General features: G+C 36.9%; 4 protein-coding genes across 4 annotated transcripts; 2 read left to right on the forward strand and 2 right to left on the reverse strand.

Moving 5' to 3' along the window:
• Window positions 1-830: 830 nt before the first annotated feature.
• LOC111795861 (uncharacterized protein At5g01610) lies at window positions 831-3226 on the forward strand. Its single transcript, XM_023678473.2, has 2 exons — window positions 831-1436; window positions 2888-3226. The coding sequence occupies exons 1-2, from the start codon at window positions 942-944 to the stop codon at window positions 2930-2932; spliced, it is 540 nt and encodes a 179-aa protein (XP_023534241.2). The 5' UTR covers window positions 831-941; the 3' UTR covers window positions 2933-3226.
• Window positions 3227-4466: 1240 nt separating this feature from the next.
• Window positions 4467-7687, reverse strand: LOC111796110 (F-box/kelch-repeat protein At1g55270). The gene is made up of 2 exons (XM_023678804.2): window positions 7227-7687; window positions 4467-5942 (listed from the first exon to the last, which is right to left on the reverse strand). The coding sequence occupies exons 1-2, from the start codon at window positions 7287-7289 to the stop codon at window positions 4692-4694; spliced, it is 1314 nt and encodes a 437-aa protein (XP_023534572.1). The 5' UTR covers window positions 7290-7687; the 3' UTR covers window positions 4467-4691.
• Window positions 7688-9251: 1564 nt separating this feature from the next.
• Window positions 9252-15140, reverse strand: LOC111795479 (DEAD-box ATP-dependent RNA helicase 37). Its single transcript, XM_023677928.2, has 7 exons — window positions 15027-15140; window positions 13741-14549; window positions 13551-13634; window positions 12530-12772; window positions 12040-12207; window positions 11733-11846; window positions 9252-10281 (listed from the first exon to the last, which is right to left on the reverse strand). The coding sequence occupies exons 2-7, from the start codon at window positions 14482-14484 to the stop codon at window positions 9778-9780; spliced, it is 1857 nt and encodes a 618-aa protein (XP_023533696.1). The 5' UTR covers window positions 14485-14549; window positions 15027-15140; the 3' UTR covers window positions 9252-9777.
• A 2111-nt stretch (window positions 15141-17251) lies between these two features.
• Window positions 17252-23348, forward strand: LOC111795481 (serine/threonine-protein phosphatase PP2A-2 catalytic subunit). Its single transcript, XM_023677930.2, has 11 exons — window positions 17252-17549; window positions 19027-19083; window positions 19708-19791; window positions 20276-20347; window positions 21237-21308; window positions 21517-21557; window positions 22002-22068; window positions 22180-22371; window positions 22461-22550; window positions 22638-22745; window positions 22834-23348. The coding sequence occupies exons 1-11, from the start codon at window positions 17463-17465 to the stop codon at window positions 22897-22899; spliced, it is 936 nt and encodes a 311-aa protein (XP_023533698.1). The 5' UTR covers window positions 17252-17462; the 3' UTR covers window positions 22900-23348.
• Window positions 23349-23398: the final 50 nt, after the last annotated feature.

Here is a 23398-nt window from a genome sequence, read left to right on the forward strand (position 1 = left end):
ACACCGTCTGGTGTCTGACTTTGATACAATTTGTAAAAATCCAAGTCCACCACCAGCAAATATTGTCAGCTTGGCTCGTTACATATTGTCGTCAACCTCACAATTTTAAAATGCGTCTACGAGGGAGCTCACAAATTTTATTAATTTAACCTAATATAACAATATGTACGGCTGTGTTTCTATTGTTATTAAAACAAAATAATCCTTAACGGCGACTCTGTGATATGATATATGATGATATTTCTAAAGATAACATATGGTCTTTAAAATATTAATTCAATCAATCAAACATTATATAACATGACAAATTTGAATCGAAGAAATTGTGTTTATGAAGATTGCTTGTGATCTTAAAACGCTTCTTCAATCAATCAAATATTATATAACACAACAAACTAGAAGACAATTCGCTGCTATTATTATTATTATTATTATTATTATTATTATTATTATTATTATTATTATTATTATTATTATTATTTTCAACCACAAAAAATTTTAATGATTAAAATGGGACGGGCGAATAGAAAAATAATAAAATTAAATCATAAATTTAATTTTTACAATCATATATAATTACCATATGAAAGGTAAGATTTAAATGTTATAGTTCTCCTAATTTTAATTAATGGATTGAGGTAAGTCGAGATTTAATTTAATTTAATTTAATTTTTTTAATTTAAATTATTATAGGGATAATTAGAAAATATTTAAAATTTAATTAATTTAATTATACCTCCATATTAACGGGGATTCCGCTAATATCCAATTTGAGAGAGATAAGGCTGATTAGCCGCGTAACAATGACAAGATTTTTAGCTAAACATAGTCAATCTTGATCAACAACAATCCGTACGCCGCACCAAATCGATTGCGCGCTCGAACCCCTCCTTTCGGAGTTCAATCAATCTTTCATTTCTGCCTTTTCCAAGAACACAGCCATGGCGCCGACCCCTAAATCTCATCTGGGTGTAGTCTTTTTCACCTTCATCGCCTTCTTGGCTTCGATTCCTGAGCTTGCTGTGGCCGGATCCGATGCTCCCACTGTCTATGATATCCTCCCCCAGTATGGGCTTCCGAGTGGCCTCTTACCTGACTCTGTCGTCGATTACTCCCTATCTTCGGATGGTCAATTTGTTGTTCATTTGGCCAAACCCTGTTATATCAACTTTGATTACTTGGTTTATTACGACAAGACCATTACTGGGAAGCTTAAATATGGCTCCATCACTGATCTCGACGGTATCGAGGTTCGGAAATTCTTGATGTGGCTCGATGTGAAGGAAATCAGAGTCGATTTGCCGCCTTCTGATAACATCTACTTCCAAGTTGGATTTATCAATAAGAAGCTCGACATCGATCAGTTTAAGACCGTTCATTCGTGCCGGGACGATGGTTTGGGCTCTTGTCTTGACTCCTGGAAACGGATTCTTGAGGTATATTCTTAGCCGCCATTCGCTATTGTCAAATCTTTCCTGCTTTGGATTATCTACTTTCGAATCTTGTTTAACTCATGGGTATCTGTTTGTAATCGCTCTGGTTTGTTCGTGATTAGAACTCTTTGATTTTGGTGTTTTTTATTGTTCTTCCATTTGATGCAGTAAAATTTGTTCAAGATGTTTGACAGATTCTTTGAACTTGAGAGAAATCTTGCATTTAAAACACGATGGTGTGTATGAACTCGATTGTTAAGTGAAACCAGTTCAAGAGAATTTAGACCTTTGTTCTGTCAAAATTTATGTTTAGTACCCCACGTCGAATATTTCTTTTCAAGCGTTGATTTTTGGTGAGCGCATCATTCTGTGTCTTGAAGTTATCATCTTGTTGGGCAGCCTTTGTCATGACGTGATCAGGATTTGTTTTGGTAGAAAATTGTTTGCTTATCTTTTTAAATAGGCAATGAACGAATTTATTGACCAAAACACATAAACGATATACAAAAAGGAGAAGGAATAACTCCAAATGGTCAAGGGAATTACGAAAAGGACTTCCATCCAAGGGAAAATTGTTTGTCATTCAGGATGTTTGATGGCTTTGATCCAATTTTATAGAACCAAACCATTTTGAAGCATTTCAGTGTCTATATCCCTTTTGAATTCCCTTGCTATAAGAAAATTGAACCTCTGAACAATAATCTGGACCTTGAGGAGCCTCGTCTTTCGCTTTTCTCAGTTCTCTGGAATGTTCTGAGATAACAGTCAGTGTTTAATTAGTTTTTGACATTCATATGAAGAAAATGAGGAATATGAACTCAAATTGGCTGATCTGGGCTCTGTCCAAGTCCAGGTTGATTCAATTAAGTTTCGGTGAGTTGCATTTGTTTGTGGTATTAGAACTTATAATTCCACACCTTTGTCGAGTTTGAATTATATTTCGTAGTCGTTAGGCTGCAACTGTCATATATTGTTCTTCAGGACTTGTCACAACTTCAGTGAACAGGTGATCAGATTAAGCTAGACTGCCTTCATTTTTTCTCCTCTATTCTGTTAATGTTATTGTTTCAAATTCTGCTGATGTGATCTTCCAATGAAATGGCCAATTTGGTTGATCGATGATCCAATATGCTAGTTTCAACGAATCTCGCTCCTTAAATTTCATAGCTGCTTAGATTTGGATCAACTCATTGCACATGGCCACTCTGTTTCTCTCACTTATTGCTTGATCACATCGAAACTTCTCGAACATGTTGCTGTTAATTTATATTGGTCTTTGGCATTGTGCAAGATATGCTCAGTTACAGGGTTGCTTTGTCTTTTAAGCACCAATATGCTTCACTAGGTTCAAAAAGCTTACTCACTTGTTGCAAATAAGTTCAAAGAATGTTACAAAGTGAGTATGGTTGGAGGGTGATTCTATCATGCTAATACTTTTTCATTGGTGATTACAGCTCCCAACTCCAGTTGACGACATCCAGATGCTAGTCACCGAGTAGCTCTTCGTCCCTTGTCCGAGTTTTTGACCTTCTTGCTGCATTATCTAAATGACCAGAAGAAGAAGTTTAGAAGTTATCGGTATGTGGTCTCAGTTTAGACGGCAAAATATGAATGTCTATCTTGGTAGACCTATGATGTAAGCCACTATGATGGTATGTTAAATATTAGGCGAGTCTTCTGTTTGATCCACAGAAATAGTGCCTAAAACATTGGCATTGAGGAGAACTATAAACTGAATGGATATGAATGAGATGTGATATTAAATAGTATGAATTTGCTCACGTTTTATACTATGTTGCTGCTTACTCGTTGAATATGATTAAAGATCACCAAAGAATCTCTTTTCTTTTTCAATTGTCTAATGTTTCTTAGATTCTCTGAATTGTAGTCTTGAAATAGTTCATGGTGTTTGGTTGTGTTGCATGTTCCATCTTTATGGAGAATGAGATTTCTTTCAGATTCAATGGAATGGGGAATTATTTGACGATATTGGCTTATGTTTCACAAAGTTTTCTATTCTAGGTGAACTCGTATTCAACCCAAGCTCTAAGGATTGTGTTGTGTTAGATCTTTTTCAATTTGGGTTAGGTTCAATTTTTTAAAAATCAAATATTAAGTTGATTCACAGGTTCAGTTTGTTATTATGTTAATGAGATAAAAAAAACAACTCGACCATGTAATGTGAGACATATTCAAGTTATCTAGGTTCACTAATCCAACCAATATAAAATTTTTAGTTAGTCCCAAAATTTTCAGTCGGTGATGTTAGGGTGGTGATCCATTCGATGTCGAGTTAAGTGTCCACCCAACTCCATTGATAGTTGATCACCAACAAAAAGAAAGAAAGATCGATAAAAGAATAAGAACCTTTGTATTTATTGGTAAGACGGTCATAGAGTAGAATTTTCTCGAAACTTGAAAAAGGGAAAAGAAAGTCAAAAGGGAAAAGAAAGTCATTACGTCGTTGAACCGAACAAACAATTAAATTATAATAAAAATTATAGCATGTGGTTAATGTTGAGCAATGTAAAAGAATGGCATAAAAATAAGAAAAGGGTTATCAAATCATGTCTGGAATATCTCACTTTTCCAGTCACTAAGCTTTACCTTTCATCATCTTGCCTATAAAACGCACCTCCGTTGCCATTTCCACTCCCAAGCAGCTCATCCACCCATTTCTCCCTCAAAATCAAAGCCAATTGCTGCAATGGAAAGCTACAGAGACATCTTCATTCAAGTGCAGACCACCAACAAGGACCAAACTTTCCCCAGGAGGAAGTTAATAGCGACGACGACGGAGAAGGACACGAAAGACGACATCAATGAAAGAGCCGAAGCTTTTATCAGCAACTTTCATAATCAGCTCAACCGTCGTCTCTGGGAGACGATCCCACAAGCAAAGATCTGAACCATATCACCTTAGCTTCCTTGCAATGGCAACAAGTTCCTGGAGTTGCTTTGTTCCTTTTAATCTCCTTTGATTGATCATCATTTCACAAGTAAAACCAGAAACCAACTAATCGTGACGACCCGTAAATCGAATGTTGTTTATATTCTAATGAAATGTTGATATTCACAAGGCATCTCTAAGATTACATAGTAATAGCATAAGATCCCCCACAAAATAAACAAACTAGTCTGAGATTGATTGATTGATGGACAAGATTTACTTACAAGTATTTGCTTTCTGTTCATGAATGTAATGAAATGGTCTCAGAACTCTAAGCCAAAAGCAAATTCTAGAACTAATCCCTCTTCTCATGCCTGGAGCACTTGACAATGCACAATATGACTCTTCAACCCGCTTCGCCCAGCTATGCTCGACAATAAATTTGTAACTAACGTCCTCAGGGGACCTTTCCCAGCAATATTTTCCCATAGGTGAGGATTGCTCTCGACACTTTTATCCAGACTCGAAACGTCGACAAGGCTGATACTCATGTTGTTGCGTATAATGCAAAGCTTCCCATTAAGCGAAACGAGCGCAGCAGCCTCCAGAGCATGAGAACTTCCAAGATGGAGCTTGCTATCCATGAATTTGTTCCATGAATCTGTTGCACTATCATAAACCCGTAGCTTGCATCCATCACTACAATCCAAGGCATAAAGTTGTCCATTCAAAGAAATACTTGGGTTTCGCCAGCCAGCGATCATACCGTCACTAACCGACGTCCAAGTATTAGTTTCGGGAGAATAGGCTTCGCTCATGACCTCTCTGCGAGCTCCGAGTCCTTTAAGGAACCACAACCCGTCATGAACTACACCAATTAGTGGCACCATAGCTGAGCTCATATCTGAAATAAAGCTCCATTTGTTCTTGTTGGGATCATAAACTTCAGCAGAACGAAGAGTTCTCTGGATCCCCTCACATTCACCGCCAGCAACATAAAGGCAGTTGTTTATAACACAAGAACCGAAACAATGACGTTTTCGAAGCATATCAGGTGCTCTATGCCACTTGTTTGTACGGGCACTGTAGAAAATCACACGCCTCATCGATCCCCTTATCGGATCTTTCCCTCCAAATAAGTATAGGTGGCAACCGCTAAGAACAGCACAGCCAAAACCAAGAGCCTCAGAGTATTCGACGGGAAGGGGTGGAAGTGATTGCCAAAGCTGGTAGGTCGGATCAAAAGCATGCCACGAGATCCTTCGATCACGGTCTCTTTTGATAACATAGACCCACTCATCTGCCATGCCAAGACTTTTCCTTAGAGAATAATAAAAGTTTCCCATCAGAAGTCGATACCATCTCTTGCAAACAAGGCGGAGTTTCCTATGTTCCACTCGAGGGACTCGAATCAGACAAGCAATGGCAAGATCGTCTGGAAGGCCTGGTAGAAGCGGAGGCTGGACTCGGGTCCTTTCTCTCCGTGAAGTTTTACTTCTATGCGCATTTGGATTAATATCAGGCTGGATACATATTTTTGAGCCAGGGACGAATTTTCTAGCTCCAACAACTGTTTTCAAGCCTGAGTCTACTTTGCAATAGCATGACACAGAATCAACCTACAACATATTTCCAGTTAGATGCAAAAATTTACATATCAACTACCCAAAAACGAAAAACGAAGACAGAGATAACCCATACGAAAACCAGTGGATCGTCTACGACATTCAGTTCGAAGTCCTAAGTTTTTCCCCTATATTTGGATAGTTGGTATTATGTGTCCAAGTATTCTAGAAAGGACAGTACGACATCCGAGGATTACACCGCAACTTCTATCTTTAGTTCACTAGGACTAAAGGGCACAGCTCCTATGGTGGCCTGGCTGCATAAAGGGCATTCGGAACCAACCACGCCGTGAGGAAGACCATAACAAACTGTACTATGTTAAAAGGTTTGAGCACATCACATCACTTCCTCCAAGATGCGCATACTCGTAAAAATCAACGGGAAACAACGAAAAGTCTCACTCAATATACACCTACCAGAGGATATATTAAATTTATCTTATGAAGCTTATTGTAACAACCCAAGCCCACCGCTAGTAGATATTGTCCTCTTTGGGCTTTCCCTTACGGGTTTGCCCTCAAGGTTTTTAAAACGAGTCTACTAGGGAGAGGTTTCCACACCCTTCTAAAGAAGGTGTCGCTCCCCTCTCCAACTAATGTGGGATCTCACACTAATCCGGCATATTCTTAGTCGAATCAATTCGCCTATCAGTGAATCCTTAAAAATCGACGTGGATCTAACACTCTGTGCAACTCGAATCTGCAGCAACATTTTGTTCATATTTCATAACCCTCATAAATTCCTCCAAGATGCAGCTTCAAAAGAAGTAATAGAATAAAACCAGAACAACTTGTTCCAAAACAAACCCAAAATCCCATGAAAAACTTAACTAGAGTTCACTCTAACACTAAGCATCGTTGTGAACATACTTGGAATCAATTCTCAAAGAATATTGACAACAAAATCCAGCATTCAGAACGCAAAAAAGCAAATCTCAGAAGAATAATTAGAATATTCAACAAAATGCTGATGAAATAAGCCACGAATTGGGCACAATCCAGGGAACCTAAAAAAATCCACCGCAGAAAACCCCAATAATCGAAGTAAGATACGAGAATCATCGCAGACGAATCAAACTTCAAATTCTTTCTCAAACTACAGTGCATTAGCTAAAACCCACTACGATTTCACTAGAAATTCGCGAAGTAAAACCAGTAAAGAAGAAATGCGAGGAGTTGCGGGGCGAAGAAAAGCACTCGTAATCGAAATTACCGAGAAGCATTTCCACAGATCACTTAATTGGCAGTAAATTAAGTGTAAATTTGGATTCAACTAACCAGTGGAGCTTGAATTCGAAATCCCCTTTGAGCACTTGAAGATTGTTCAACCGATGCGTTCATTTCGAAAGCAAAGAACCATATATTAAATTTGTAGGCGCACCCAGCATCCAAAGCGAGGTTAAAAGAGGTCAAGTAGAGTCGGATCACGAACCCTTTGAGCTAAAAACTTGAACCCTTGAAAAATCTGATCTAACAGAAGGAATTAACCCCAATAACCGCTTAGAAGGACTACAAAGCGTGAGAAAAAGGGAACCCAGATTCTCTCTCTCTCTCCGTCTCTCTCTCTCTCTCTCTCTCTCTCCTGCGCGCACACAAAAACGCAGAGAGAAGCAGTCCACTCTCCTCCCTTCTTCTCTGGTAGCTAAACTAAAAAGAAACAATTACATGCTACAGATGGGACGCTGTGCTACACCCAAATACTGATTTTTTTCTTCTTCTTCTTTTTTTTTTTTTTTTTTTTCTCCAAGCGAATATAAACAAAATTTATGGACAGCACCTAAAGTTCCATTGTTTAATTAAGTTTTTTGAAGTCTGACAAAAAGACAAGGAACTCTAATGAGAAGGGTCCTCTTTGTTGTTACCATTAATGGGTTTAATGGGTCAAAACCCAATTTTTAGGGGAAAGAGAGAGACAAGTCAATGGAACCCTTCCTCTCTTACCCATTTCACAAATCCCTTTTAGCTTTTTTTTTTTTTTTTTTTTCTTCTCTCTTTTCTGTTTGAATAATTATTTTCCAGAGAGAAAGTGAGTTGAAGCAGTAAACAGAAGACAATAATAATAGCCTTATTAAACAATATCAACACTACAATGATTGAGTTTTCTGCATTTTCCGATGCTATAATGATTCTACTTTCTCTCTTTCTTTCTTTTTTAAGTTCTATAAAATGGAAGATTTGAACTTAAGGTGGGTTGAAAGTAGATCATTTATTTTAGCGGTGTCTTTCTTTCTGCTTTTATCTTTGAAATCAATGTACAAAAGAAAAGAAAACAAATCTTCACAAGTTGACGAACTTAGCTTTCATTGCAATTTGTTTTATTGTGTTTCAAAGTTCGAAAATTTTTAATGAAGGGTAAAGGTGAAATTGGATCATAAAGATAAGCACACGATACAAGAAAACCAAAGATAAGATGATGCAAAGAAAATATAACGTAGATCAAAACAAACTAAACAACTACCACCAAACAAAAGAGAGAAGGGAAGTCTGGGTCTAAACCCAAGCTCCTTGGTTCGTCTGGGCATTCTCCTAGCATGTTCCCTCGTCCGATATGGTTCTCTTTTGACCCAATACAAAAAGTAGTCGACAAAAATTATAAGAGTCATGTAAATCTTTTCTCGTGGAGAAGGTAAGCTCTCTCCCCAATATGAACCCTAAGAGAGTCATGTAATTCTTTTCTCATGATAGATTTAGTATGACAAAATAGGAGAATTGAAACATTAGATCAAATTGAGTACATAATCTGGAGAGAGAATCTGGAGAGATAAAATAAAACGTGTAAGAGCGGCGATCATACAAGTTCAATATATGAAATTCAGTATATTTGTACAACTGCCCCCTAACTGTCATTTAAATTTGCAACCATTGTTACTGATATAAGAAGGAAAAGGAAACGAATATAAAGCTTTCACTGAACTCCCAATTTTCTTGCTTCTCAAAGATTGAAGTTTCATTGCCTGCATTTCTAGCATCTTTACTCTCTCCTTCATAGTCCACAGGCACCATTACTTAATTAGAACAGACCCAATAAGACCACTAGAACGAACGAAATAACAATCAATAATTCTCATGAATTTCCAAACAGTAGTGCCCGATCGAACACTAAATCACAGATAAACAACTTAAAACCTACTAATGAGGCACAGAGAGGGCATCTACTCACTAGAATATGGATTTTACTAAAGTGACAACACCGGGAAATAATCAAAAAGCTAAAATGTATACAACAGTTTCATTTCTTTAAAGTATGTGAAAGAAAACTTGACCCTACAAACCTGGTTTCTACGTTCTGAAATGATAAGGCCCTAACAGAAGGTTTCAAATTTATTTCGGGTCAACAACAAAATATTACAAAAACTATGAAATTCTTCAGAAGGGGGTTAGAAGAAGATAGCCCCAGAAAATCGAGGGATGCCCCAGCAAACTGGGTTTTAAAGAGCTTCGCCTAAGCGAAGAAAAAGCACAATGCGGCCCAATGGTAAAGCCCTCAAGATCTCTCTACCCTCCACCATATTCTAACCGGTAAGATACGAGCAAAAAGAACAAAGTAATCCTACTTTGTTAGTACCATCTTAACCACCACCACCTAAGAAACACTGCACACAACTCTACATTCCTAATGGGTCCAAAAATGGACACGTTTTCTCCTTTACCCCCATAATGACAATAAGTTTTGACAATAATCACTTTTAACACCAATAGTCGAAACAAAAAAAAAAAAAAAAAAAAAAAAAAAAAAAAAAAAAAAAAAAAAGAACAATACTCTATTCAGGCAGAAACGGGTTCCTCTACCCATCACCTAAACACTGTAAATAACTTTAAAGCGTACATGTTAGTCCCATGCACTAGTCACCCCTGAACCACCGTATCCTCCTCCATATCCACCGGGAACACCACCACCATAACCCCCACCACTGCTGGTGTTGCCTCCACTATGATAATCAGAACCACCTCTGTTGAAAGTGGAATCCCTTCGATAGTCACGGCTACCAAATCGGCCACCCCCAGAACGACGGTTTCTACCTCCACTGTACGAAGACCTGGCTGCAAATCGTGATAGCCATTCAGGAACTTCTTGATTAGATTCTTGCATAAGTTCAGCCAAGGACCTTGCTATGGATGAATTGTTCTCGTTAAAAAAGGCAGTTGCTACACCAGTCTTCCCAGCTCTCCCCGTTCGTCCAATTCTATGAACATAATCATCAATGTCATTGGGGAGATCAAAGTTCACTACATGTGCAACATGAGGAATATCAAGCCCACGGGCAGCTACATCAGTTGCCACCAAAATTGGTGTGTTCCCACTTCTAAAGGATCTTAATGCGTGTTCTCTTTCCTGCAAACGCGTATAAATGCATAAAACAGAACCGCGAATAAAATAAATATAACCCAAACAAAAGACTGTTGCAATACATGGTCAAAACATAATTCTTAATCTCTCTCATGCATCCAGTGAATAAAACAACCATTACCAGTTAAGAATATTTGGCTCCCTCAAATAATTTCTTGCCCAGAAGCAGGCACCCAGTTAATTAAAAAAATTAAGTACAACCCTTGGAAGCATGAACTAGGTAACAGTAAAATCTGTTTTGCAGACGAGAAAATTAGAGGGCAGGGAAAAAACTCAGATAACAAGATCAAAATGAGCTATTAGTTGTCACCACCTAAAACACTATCCATCTGAAGCTGTAACCCAAATATTACAACTCCAGTGTTCGCTTGTAAACTCACTATCTAGATTCAATACATCAAAGACAAGTTATGCAAGATTGAATACTCCAGTAAAAGGCTGGTGGCCCTTCTTGCATTTTCCAGAGTTCCAATGAAATTTTTCATACAAATTTTAAGAATAATACAAAACCTTCAGAGGAGAGAAGTCTCGTGTGCACCATTCCATTGCCAGTGATGACAAACTACTCACACCTTACTAAATTTAGCAGGAATCTAAAACTCAAAAGCCACCTTAAGATCTGAATAATGCTGAGAATAATGAAATGATCGACAAAAAGAGAAAGCAACAACAGGGCAAGAAAGTGTATCATACGGAATAGTAAATCAATCAACAGAATCAAACTCACAAGTAACATCCATACATATGGAAATGTTTTTATCCCACTACCGTGTCTTCAAGATCTTCAATTACTTAGCTTTTATCTAAATAATAGGGAGAACTTAGTAAGTTCCTTTTTACACAAGACTTGGCTAAATTTAAATTTTATCCTTTGTGTATTAATTTTCAATTATATCCTTGGTAGTGGACATAAAGATTGATGACATGAAAATTTGAAATGACACAAAAGTTAGAGCCAAAATTGCATATCTAAACCATATTAAACTACTGTTTGATCACAGGAATGTTAAGTGACGAGAAGGATTATCAAACCATGTCCACAGAAGGAATAAATTTAAAATGGCATACACCACGAGAAAAAAAAAATCCCGTGTAATTTTCCCAGTTGGAATTAAACCTTTCCTACTTGAACTTTTTCCCCCTTTTTTCCCTTCTTGATGTTGTTGTGTAAAACAAGTAACTAGCATACATAAATTTGAGGGGAGGAATGAGTGAAACATCTAGTATTTTGTATTAAAAAAAAATCATCAGTCGACTAAAGAACTGCATAGTGACAGCCTGAATAAACGAACAAGTTTCAAGCTGCCCATGAATTAATGTTCATATCAATGGGATTACTTTAAAAACAAAGGAAAAGAAGCCACACATTGATTTGGGGGGATGGGGCAACAGTAATTGCTCAACAAAATAAATATGACAGGCACTAATGTACTAACCTGTTGTGTTCTATCACCATGAATAGTAGTGGCAGGAAAACCATTATGACATAACCAATTTTCAAGAGCATCAGCTCCCTTCTTTGTCTCCACAAAAACCAAAGTAAGAGATTGCTGCGAATTCAGGAATTATATAAGAATGTAAGTACAGCATATTTAATTCAATATCTTTTCCTAGGAATATGAGTTTGATAGAAGCACAAGTCAATGACAGATAAATTTGTAAGAAATATAATTGTCTAAAAACCAAAACGAAAAAACAAGATCGCCATGCATCCTCCCAATGCTGTAGAAATATTAAACATACCTTGCCTTGCACACCATTAGCCCTTTGAGCATGAAGAAGGTCCAATAAATGACTTCTCTTATCAGATTCATGAACAAATTCAACTCTTTGAGCAATTAGATCAGTACTTGAACCCACTCTTCCCACAGCCAGAAATATGTAACTTGAAAGAAAATCAGAGGCTAGTCTCTGCAAAAAAAAACATATAAGACACGATACAAGATTAAACAAAAAACAAGTATGGTTGTGTTGATATACATCATTTGTGAGGATAAACAATTAAGACATAATAAAAGCCACTACGATTGCCAAGATGTGCAAGGAGCATTAAAAAAAAAAAAGAAAGTTTAATGTCAGAAGGAGAATTGTAAAAGCTCGTTGATTCAAACATGCTTCCCCTGTTCGGTACCATGTACATACAAACACTTCACTTGGTTTATGGTGAAAAGAAATAGGAATACTATTAAAAATATAATGTATCGGGACATAGACTTGTGCGCAGAAAAGGTACCTGAATTTCCCTTGGAAAAGTCGCACTGAACAGCATAGTCTGCCTTACACCAGGTGGAGGCATGTCCATTTGCTCTACTATTTTCCTAATTTGAGGCTCAAATCCCATATCTAACATGCGATCTGCTTCATCAAGGGCCAAGTATCTTATCATCTGCAGTGAAACTTTTGCCCTTTCAAGCAAATCTACCAATCTTCCCGGAGTTGCAACAAGAATATCGACACCTCTTTCTAGTTCACGTAGCTGATTTTTTTATTGAAAAAAAAAAGTATCAATAGTGCTATAGCCAAATAAATATAAACAAGCAAAGGCATAGGACGTGAGTGGCTCATGAAATGTCAAACCCAGAATTAAATGATATAGAAGAATCATGTCAGCATAAAAATAGAACATGCATGACACCACAAATGAACCCTATGACAATAGAAGGAAAATGTCCCACACGTCAAAAACAGGACACTACAAAATTTTCATGATACTTTTGACAAGGAAAATTATTAGATAATTTTATCATTATGTAGGTTTTACAAAGCTCCGGAGCCTCAAGTTGAATTACACCTTCCATCAATACATGATCGCAGTTTAATCCCTAAACCAAGAAGTTGGGGGATTGTACCAGCAAAGGAAGATCTAACCAATGTTATCTTGAAAAGATTGTTCATCAATGACCATTCAACATTTTAGATGTACACTAACAAATGTTCATCTAATGCTTAAATCATTCCAAAGTAATTATAATTAACCATTTTTTCTCATGGCCGTAGCATGACTGAACAAAGAGATTATGATGAGATGCTTTGCTGTCGTACATATACTCCCTCACCCCTCACATATACTGTTATATAAATGTGTATCAAACGCAGCCTCAGAAATTACAAGAACAACACTTTGGGGCAAAATTAGTTTTGGTGCTGACTTTTCTCATTCAAACATGATACAATATAATACATACACACATATGTTGAGCTCAAATACTTCAAGATATATAAAATGATGAGGAGGAGGTAAAGGAACACAAAACCTGTTGGTTGATTGGTGCACCCCCATAAGCAACCACCACTCTAACACTTGTTTGATAAGAGAATTTCCTTGCTTCTTCATGTATCTGAACACAAGAACTCATTCTTAAACTGCTAAATTGTAATAGTGAGCTGCTGGCTTACTACATAATCAAGGGAAAATAAAATGGAAGTTTTTCATTAAAAACTTACTTGCATTGAAAGCTCCCTAGTTGGGGAGAGAATAAGTGCAAGTGGGTACACTGTGCGTGCACCTCGAGCTGGTCTCTGCACACTTTGGCCCTTCATTATGCCACTGATAATGGGGAAACAAAAGGCAGCAGTCTTTCCGGATCCAGTCTGAGCACAAGCCATCAAGTCCCTCCCTGCAAGAGAGATAGGAATAGCATGCCGCTGGACGGGAGTTGGTTTTACATACTTACACCGCCGAATGTTGTGATTAAGTGCTTCACCCAAGTCAATTTCAGCAAATGTATTCACCGGAGGTGGTACATTTTCACCACTTGTTTCCACAGGAATGTCTTCATAAGCATCAAAATTTATACCAGTATTTTCTTGCTCTCCAAATGCTTGCTCCGTATCATCCTCATCTTCAAATGGGTTCATTTCACGGTCCCCCCTCCCACGATCCCATCCACCTCTACTTCCCCATCCACCTCCACGACTGCCACCACCATAACCAGAACGATTATAATCGTTCTTTGGACCAGGCCAGCGGGACCCTACATGACCAGATCGATCGTTCCCCGCAGCAGGCCCACTATTTGCTGCAGCAGGCGGGTCGGAAGAGGCAGGGCGATTCCGAAGATGTGGTGGAACATAGGCCGATCGGCCAGGTGCTGAAGTAGTTCCAGCACTACAATTGTTAGCAGAAGAACCAGCAGCTACGTTCTCAGCAGCCGGACTTGCGGCCAAATCTGCCCAGGAAGTTCGCATAGTCGGAGACCCTTTCACGAATGCAACTAAAAAGCTTGCCAATCCACTCCAAAGTACAACAAATTCTGCACGTTATTTATCAATAAAACAAATTAACCCTCATCCGAAAACAAATGGTTTAAACCATGCATGAACACAGTTAAAAACACAAGGTATATTCGGATGCAAAGCTGTCAATCCCGCAACGAACTCAATGCGAAAACGTGGACAGCAATGCGTCCTCCGATCAACCAAAAGTGGGCCAAAAAACAACCATCTGATCAAAACCTCTTTTAAAACTAAAAAAAATTAATCGTTCTCATGTCCCAGTTTCTTTTTCGTACGAAAAACATAACCCACAAAAGTAACAAAGACAAATAACCTTGATCTGCAGCAACGCCAAGTATAGGAAAGCTAAAGAACCCCCAAGGTGAAAGAATATAAAATAAAATCAAGAAACGGAAAATAGTTTGAAATCATAACAATGCACGCAAAGACAAAGATACGAAAACGGAGACGGAGGAAGAACCTGAAGAACAGGAAAAACAAAAGGGCGCAGATACCTGAAAAGTCGCAACAATAGTTGAAGATCAGGAACCCTAATTTTCGTCGTCGAGGGAGAGATAAAAAAGCGCTTGCTTGAGAGAACGAACCCAAAAATATCTGCGTTTCCCGGATAAATATTTATTTATATATATATATATATATCCAATTTTGCGTTTTTTCTGCTTTTTTTTCCCTAAAAAATGGGTTGGGCTTTGGTAAAAACCTGTGTTTCAAATTAAAATCAATTAAATTTCTTCTCATTTTCTTTTTCTTCGAAATTAAATAATTTTAATCTAATTTACCACGTCCGTACATATCGAGTCTGGTGCCCTATCCGTATGAGCGGTCCATTTTCCTCACTTCCGATTTTTAATCCTTCTTCTCTAATTACCGCCTACGGTTACTCACTCTTTTACTCTGCAGTAAAAACTACTCTTTTTCTCACCTAACATAAATTATTATGAAATTACGTGATTATTAAACCCAATGCAACATTTCTTTTATCATTTTCCACCGTATAATTAAACCCGAGCCAAGATTGGGCCCAACATCAAAATAACTCGCCAACACGCCCAACCTCGCCTCGATCCCTGACTAGTGTCGTAATCGCACTCTTGCAACAGTGAGATAACAATTGTGTGACATTTGTTCCAACATAACGAACAAGTCAGTTGTGAGAAATTCGAATTTCGCAAATAACATCGGCGTAATCGCACTCTTGCTTCGAGCCACGTTTGTCAAAATGTGTTTGGAAAACGTTAGCAAACGATTGGAAATAAAACATTGTTATAGATTTTAAGTAATAAGGCAACAACGACGACTTTGATAGTATATAACCCGAGTATGAATAAGTGACTAATCATGTCCTACTATAGTACGCTTTGAGACATTTTATCCTTGAGAGGGTGTAGACATGATTTTGATGAACGGTTGTACACCTTCATATTGACACAGTAATGATAGTAAATGTCTATCTAAAATGAAAGCAAGTAAAAAGGGGTTTAGAACAGACATCCACCCATAAACAAAAACGTCCTGAACAAACATGACTGGGACATTCGTTATGGGTTAGGTGCCCACATAGAACCTACCTTAACAAGTTATATATATATATATTTATTATTATTATTTTATAGTTTTTAAAATTTCGTCTATAATTTGAAAACACAGGTAAAACATAGACAATTAAACAGATAAATTAATGGGTAAAAGTCCTGTTACGAGCTTGCCTTTTAAAGTTTCAACGATTATTGAATAAGACGTATTCTCTATATTTCAGCAACACAAGGTTAAATTTGTCATAATATCACCGTCACACCAAATTGAGTTCGTTAGGACATAAATCTTGGTAGATTTATTTTTTATTATTTTAGTGAAAACAATTGTAATCACTTATATACGCGAATCTTTTATTTTTGTAACGAAAATATAATTCATTTGGCAACATAACACCAACTATAGTTCATTAAAGGCCACGCCCAATTTTGTTGATGTTAATTTTAATTTTAACAAAATTCACTAAAGTATAAAAATACAGTAGATGTTAATGTGAGGTCCTACATGATTTGGAGATGATAAGGAAACAATTTTTATAAGGGTACAAAAACCTTTCCCTATGTTTTAAAATCGCGAGAATAACAGTGATACATAACACGTCAAAACATACATTATGTACTAGAAGTGGACTTGAGCTGACACAGTTATATTAAGTTACGTACATAATTCGAGCCTAACATTACCCGAATCATGCTTGAATCGAGTAGAATGAATTTAGAGACCGCTCGAATTATTTATCCCATCCTACCAACCGCTAGATCATGCAATTCGAGCGCGTATATATATATATATATATATATATATATATATATAATATAATACAAAAAAGAAATAATATTTGAGAAGAAAAAGAAAATAAAGAAGAGAAAATGGGTCCCATTTGTTTTGGGAATTAAGAATTTGAAGGACGAAAATGCTCTCGTTTCGATCGCCCGTCACCCGTTCACGTCCACAATCTTCAAAAACATTTCCAACTATTAACAGAAAACGCCCTCTCACGCGATTTCCCAATGAGCCGCCACGTGTCTGCTTTTTACGACAGTAAAACGGCCACGTTCATCTCACGCGCGAGGTGTGAGAGTGGGGATTAGAGCTAACCCTGGTTCGGACCAAAATTTTCAATTTTCAATTCTCTCGAGAAAGAGGGAGAAAGGGACATGGGAAATTTAACATTCATTTTTCAATCTTACTTTTTTTTTTTTTTTTTCTTTTAGTAATTAGAAGAAGAGGACGGGGAAGAAGACGGAGTCCGTTTCTAGGGTTTTCCGAAGGATCTTTTAGGGCTCACGAAATTCTATGAACTTGAGGAGAACCACCACCGGATCGGCGGGATCTTGATCTGCAATTCGCTTTGCTTTTTGGAGAGAAGAATCACCAAAACGCACACAGGCGAAATCATGGATTCTCTATCTTTCAACTCCCATGGAAATCTCGACGAGCAGATTTCCCAGCTCATGCAGTGCAAGCCCTTGAATGAGCAGGAGGTACCTACTTTTTTGTTTATTTTTCTTGTTATATCGTGGAGTCTCGAGATTGTTCGCCCATACTCGGAGGTTCTCGGATGGTATTAAAGCAATGTGATGAATCCAGTCTGATCCGTTAGGGTTGCAGGACTCGGATTGAGGGTAGGATGCGCGGGGTTGGTTACCTTAGGTGCATTTTGAAGGTAGATCTAGCGGTTGGATTATTAGAAATATTGTTGTTCGGGCAATATTCGCGTCCACTCGAAATAGATCCCTTATCCTGGTGCCTCTGCAGTTGGCCTTTAAAATTTCACTTTCAACATTACCTCACTCCGAGATTATTTTCCCACTTGGACGCCCAGAACGTGTCTGTCTTGTTTTTTGGCATAAAAGATTGATATACTTACCAGTCATCAAACCCGCGTGTGGTTGTGGCATTTGAGCGTGGAATCAAGTGATTGGCCTATCGATACCATGACATCTGAAAGTGTAAATTGAGTAATGATTTCCTTGGAAGTATAATTTCTAGTTGTACAATTTACAGTTTCCCATTCAGAAATGGGGCTGATCCTTGATGCAAAGATGGACAAGACAAGAGTTCCACTTTTCATGTCGTGGGATTGCTAACAAACTATACTATACTTATTTTTATCGTAGATATCAGTGGGAAAGCCTGAACAACACCAGTTGCTTAAGTAATGGTATTTAGCTACCTATTTCCGTTTTTGGGACACTGCTCTGAACATTCTAAGAGTTACATTTCGCTCAACGTGAATTTATGGCTCAATTCAATATATCAAGATGGGAAAAGCGTGAGTCATTATTGTGGCAATGGTGAATTCCAAAAATATCATCCAAGAACCATTACAAGGAAAGAAGGATAATGATAAAATTTTTATTTCAAATCCACAATATCAGTGATACATAACATAGTAAATTTTTTTAGAGTGGATTGATCATGTTCTCCTTTTATCATTGAACTTTGGAGTTGTTATATGTTTTATGAACAAGTCTACTAATTATGAGATCCAGTCAAGGTTAGCCAGGTGGGTAATGTTTTATTCTGATCACCCATAAGATGGTGTTTGCCTTGGTTATTATTATTACTTTCAACGGAGTTGAGCTTTGTAATGCTGGCTCGTAATCCTAGTGAGGGCATAAATATGGTTGGAGATTGGTCATTCTTGTTGGTTCCAACTCTATTATTTTCAATAGAATTTGATTTCTTCTCATTTTCAAAGTCTGCACTTTCTAGATTTTTGTTGATGATTTCCTGTTGAAGACATTTTCTCTGTCATTGTTAATTGCTCCTTCACTGACAATGGTTTGTACTATTTTTGTTATGTGTGGAATAAATATGTGTTTGTGGCGAAGTTTTTGCTGTTTTATTTGACTTAAGTATAAGCAAAATATATCTTTTGATGGCACAAATCAATAGTTGGTGATCATATTTTCTTCTTCTAGAACCTCAACTTGGTGTTTATTATCTCTAATGCAGGTTAGAGTATTGTGTGAGAAAGCTAAGGAGATATTAATGGACGAGAGCAATGTACAGGTGTGCTTTATTTGGTGCCATGCACTTTCTCCCAACGATCTCTCTTTGCACACTTTCCTACTAGATTTTCTTTACATATATAATTTCTCTCATTAGCATTGTTTTCACATCCTCATCATAATTATTAAAAAAAAAGTGTTTGAAAGCACTTCTGAAGTGTTGGAAATAAACAACAAAGGGATTTACTATTGGTACTTTTTACTAAAATTATGTATAATAGGTGCATTCTTCTTCAAAACCATTTCCAAGCACACTCTTACTAAATCTGTTCAAGAAGTTGGTTCTATTGGCGGTTTACTCCCCAAAACAATTTTTGTAGCTGTTATATTCTGTCTTCCATGATCTTGTTTTCTTATTCAGTATTCCGATGCATTTTGTTCTTTCCACTTATACTGGGTTGTTATGAATAATTATGACATTTATTCTCAGGTTTCTAAAATGAAAATTAGGTCTGCATCGAATTTGAAACTGTTAATTTGTGATCTGGGATCTATCTGAGGTTGGAACTTTTATAATGGTCATTCTCTTGGTCATGCATTCATTCTTCTCCTGCAATTTGACGATGGGTGTTTCGTGGATGCTGCTTAATTTTTATGCTTATGCCTTGGGTTTTATGCTCTGCAGCCTGTTAAAAGTCCAGTAACAATATGTGGTGATATTCATGGGCAATTTCATGATCTTGCAGAGCTCTTTCGCATTGGAGGGAAGGTATCTAATTTGATCATTGGCAAGAATTTTGTGATTATCTTTGCTGACCAATTAGCAATTAAAGCATAGGAAGAGAAAATATGTACTCAAGTGTGGAAGAAAAGCTCTTGATATGCTGACTGAGATTGTAGGTTCTAGTTAATGTTGAATCGTTGTGCTACTCCATATTACCAAGTAGATAATGAATGGAATTAGTGATGGATATAGACTGAAGCAATAAATGGCACTTTTCATATATCCCTGGTATACACACACAACTTATTAACTTAATCACATAATCTAAAGCAAACGCTGAAGTAGTCAAATTTCTATGTTCACCACACACTTCTAGTGATAAGTTTTTTCAAGTTTCTTTCTGAAGTTCTAGACTATGCTTGCTACTGAATAGTTTAGAGCAGCCTCTTATTTATCTATTTATTTATTTTTTATATTATATCTATATCATAAAGTTCTTTGTTCCTCTAAAATATCTTTCTTGGGGCAGTGTCCAGATACAAATTACTTGTTTATGGGAGATTATGTTGATCGTGGCTACTACTCAGTTGAAACTGTAACGGTAAGTATGTTTTGTTTATGTATAGATGTTCTACATACTTTGTACTTCATATATAACATGGCAGAATTTGTTTAAGGTACATACATTTGCAATTGAATTGTCACCTCTTGATTGGCATAGAAACTGCGATTTTTTAGCATAAATTTTAACTTCAATTAAGTAGGGTCTTGGAATGTTTGCTAAACTAGGTGGTAACGAAAGCCTTGTTTTCTATTAAAAAGAGTAACCAACTTGTGTTTTAGCATTTAATTCAATTAGTTGCAACAACCATTTTAATTTTAATTTTAATTTCTATGGGGTTCTGTCCAAGAAAGATTAAAGGAGTAAATATTTGGATTGGAATTCTAGAGACATTACAAATTTTGAAATTTTGTTTTGAATTATGAAAGTTTGTTTTTGCATGCAGTATTTATGTTTTAGAACTAAGAACAACAGAAAAATGAATAATAACAACGTATCATAATGTGCAAGATTCCAGTGGCAATTGAGTTGAATCATTAGGTATATGAACTAGAATTTCGTCTTGTAGTTTTCTATAACAGAACTTGTATTGGGGGCTGCCTCTTTGTATACCATTCTTCCTTCTATCTCACTTCTACGTACAACTACTTTTTATTTCTGGTATTATAGACTCTGGGACCCATTTGAAGTTTGTGGTATTGGAAATTAAAATTTATCTTGATCCATGAACATTAGACATCACTTAATGAAACAACTGAATGACCATTATCCTAAGTGTGGGCTTGTCCAATAATTTAATGATGCACAACTCCTTTTACCATGTTTTGTTAGCAACATTCAGCCATTCTATAGCAATGTAATCATAGTAGGCATAGGATGCTTTTTGGGGTAGTAACTCAACTTAGTTCTAATGTAAGTCATTTTGCAGCTTTTAGTGGCCCTTAAAGTGCGATATCCTCAACGCATTACAATTCTTAGAGGAAATCATGAAAGTCGCCAGGTAAATGTTTATCACTGTCATTTCTGCTGCTTACTTTCTAATGTTTATTTCCATTCTTTTTGTCTACCCAGATATATAATATTTTGGAAGTTTAAAGTTATAACATCAGTGAATATTTTTTTGGTACCATGGCCCCCTCATATGTTCTGTAATTTTGATGTTCTCGACAGATGTCATCTTTAACTGTGGTTTATGTTCCCTTATGCAGATAACACAAGTTTATGGGTTCTATGATGAATGCTTGAGAAAGTATGTCTTTTCTGGCTTTTATTCTCATTTTGAGGTTTTCATTTTTCTACATCCTTCTATGGCTCAACTCTGTTTTTCTTGTCATCTTAGATACCTTTTTCTATCTGTGTTGCTTTTATTTAATACTACTTTGTTGCACATTTTTTTTGGGATGCATATTAAGTTTGAATAAAATGGTTACTTTGATACGTTCTGACACATTCCTCGAAATCTGTCTTTTATTTATTTATTATGTACTATGGGCTGTTTATTTTTGAAGTTGAGTTATTTATTTGAAGATATAAGTTATTTACTTATTAATGTAATGCACAAAGGAGAGTACATTTTTTTTTTGTGATCAAAGACTGTATTATATTGACACGATCATGAATTATGAAGAATACTTTTTTAGTGCAACCCAAGCCTGACCTGTAAGTTTCTTTTACTATCTTATTTCATTTGCAGGTACGGCAATGCTAATGTTTGGAAGACTTTCACTGACCTGTTTGACTATTTTCCGCTAACAGCCCTGGTCAGTTTGATTTAGGCATCATTATGTATAAGTGCATTGTGCGGTTTTTTTCCTCGCACCATTATGATTGCTGATTTATGTTTCTGATGCTTATTTATCTGATCTTTATAGGTTGAATCAGAAATATTTTGTCTGCATGGTGGTTTGTCTCCATCCATCGAAACCCTTGACAATATACGGAATTTTGATCGTGTTCAAGAAGTTCCTCATGAAGGTCCCATGTGCGATCTCTTATGGTCTGACCCAGACGATCGATGTGGGTGGGGAATTTCTCCCAGAGGTGCTGGATATACCTTTGGCCAGGTAATTTGTGTAGCCATCCCCTTGTTTAACATCTAATCCCTCATGTTTCCACCATGGTCTTTAATGAGATCTTCTTGCTGTTTCTCCAGGACATATCTGAGCAGTTTAACCATAGTAATAATTTAAAGTTGATTGCTAGAGCTCATCAGCTAGTGATGGAAGGATATAACTGGAGTCATGTAAGAAGTTTCTTCCCTTTCATCCTGCATTGATCTTTTGTTTTGGTGGTGTGGGAACTTAAAATTTGTAATTTGCTTGTTTTACAGGAACAAAAAGTTGTGACTATATTTAGTGCACCTAACTATTGTTATCGCTGTGGAAACATGGCATCAATTCTGGAAGTCGATGACTGCAAGGCGCACACTTTCATTCAGGTTTCTTCTCCCACCTGAGTCTATTCATATCTTACATTTGTGTTCTCTTTATATGTGTAAAATGTTGTAATATTCTTTGCATATGCAGTTTGAACCAGCTCCTAGGAGGGGCGAACCAGATGTTACTCGAAGAACTCCCGACTATTTCTTATGATGCGCCTATTCTCAGATGGAAGTTTCTAGCAGCAGCTGTTTATCAAATATATGGTTTGGCTGTTTTTGCATTGGAGAATTTCAGTTTCCCTATGGTGAGGTGGTGGTTTGGGGGGCGCAAAAGCATGTAAATTCCGGCAGGTTGCTTCAGGAGGGAGGAGTGCATCTTTGAAAATCTCAAGGTTTTGCTGAAGAGAAAGCTATAGGGCTGGCGACTCATTAACTGCATGTGTAACATCTCCAGAGAACAATGTATTGCATCTCTTTTGTTTTTTAGTAATTTTTTCATGTAATTTTCTTTTCCTCTGGTTCACGGGCTGGGCTCTCTCTGCCTTTCTGTTAACTATTTTGTAGGATGCTTGTTTTAGTTTTCTTTTTTGGGGGTTTACAGATGGACCATCCGTTTAATTTCCTTCCTTCAATGAGTGCCTTTATTATTCTTTCCTATCATTTCTTCTGTTGTTACTGTGCACTTTCCTTCCCTTAGCTTTTAGATTTTT

The sequence above is a fragment of the Cucurbita pepo genome, chromosome 5, assembly GCF_057944985.1.
Source record: "Cucurbita pepo subsp. pepo isolate OVF chromosome 5, ASM5794498v1, whole genome shotgun sequence".
Taxonomy (NCBI): domain Eukaryota; kingdom Viridiplantae; phylum Streptophyta; class Magnoliopsida; order Cucurbitales; family Cucurbitaceae; genus Cucurbita; species Cucurbita pepo.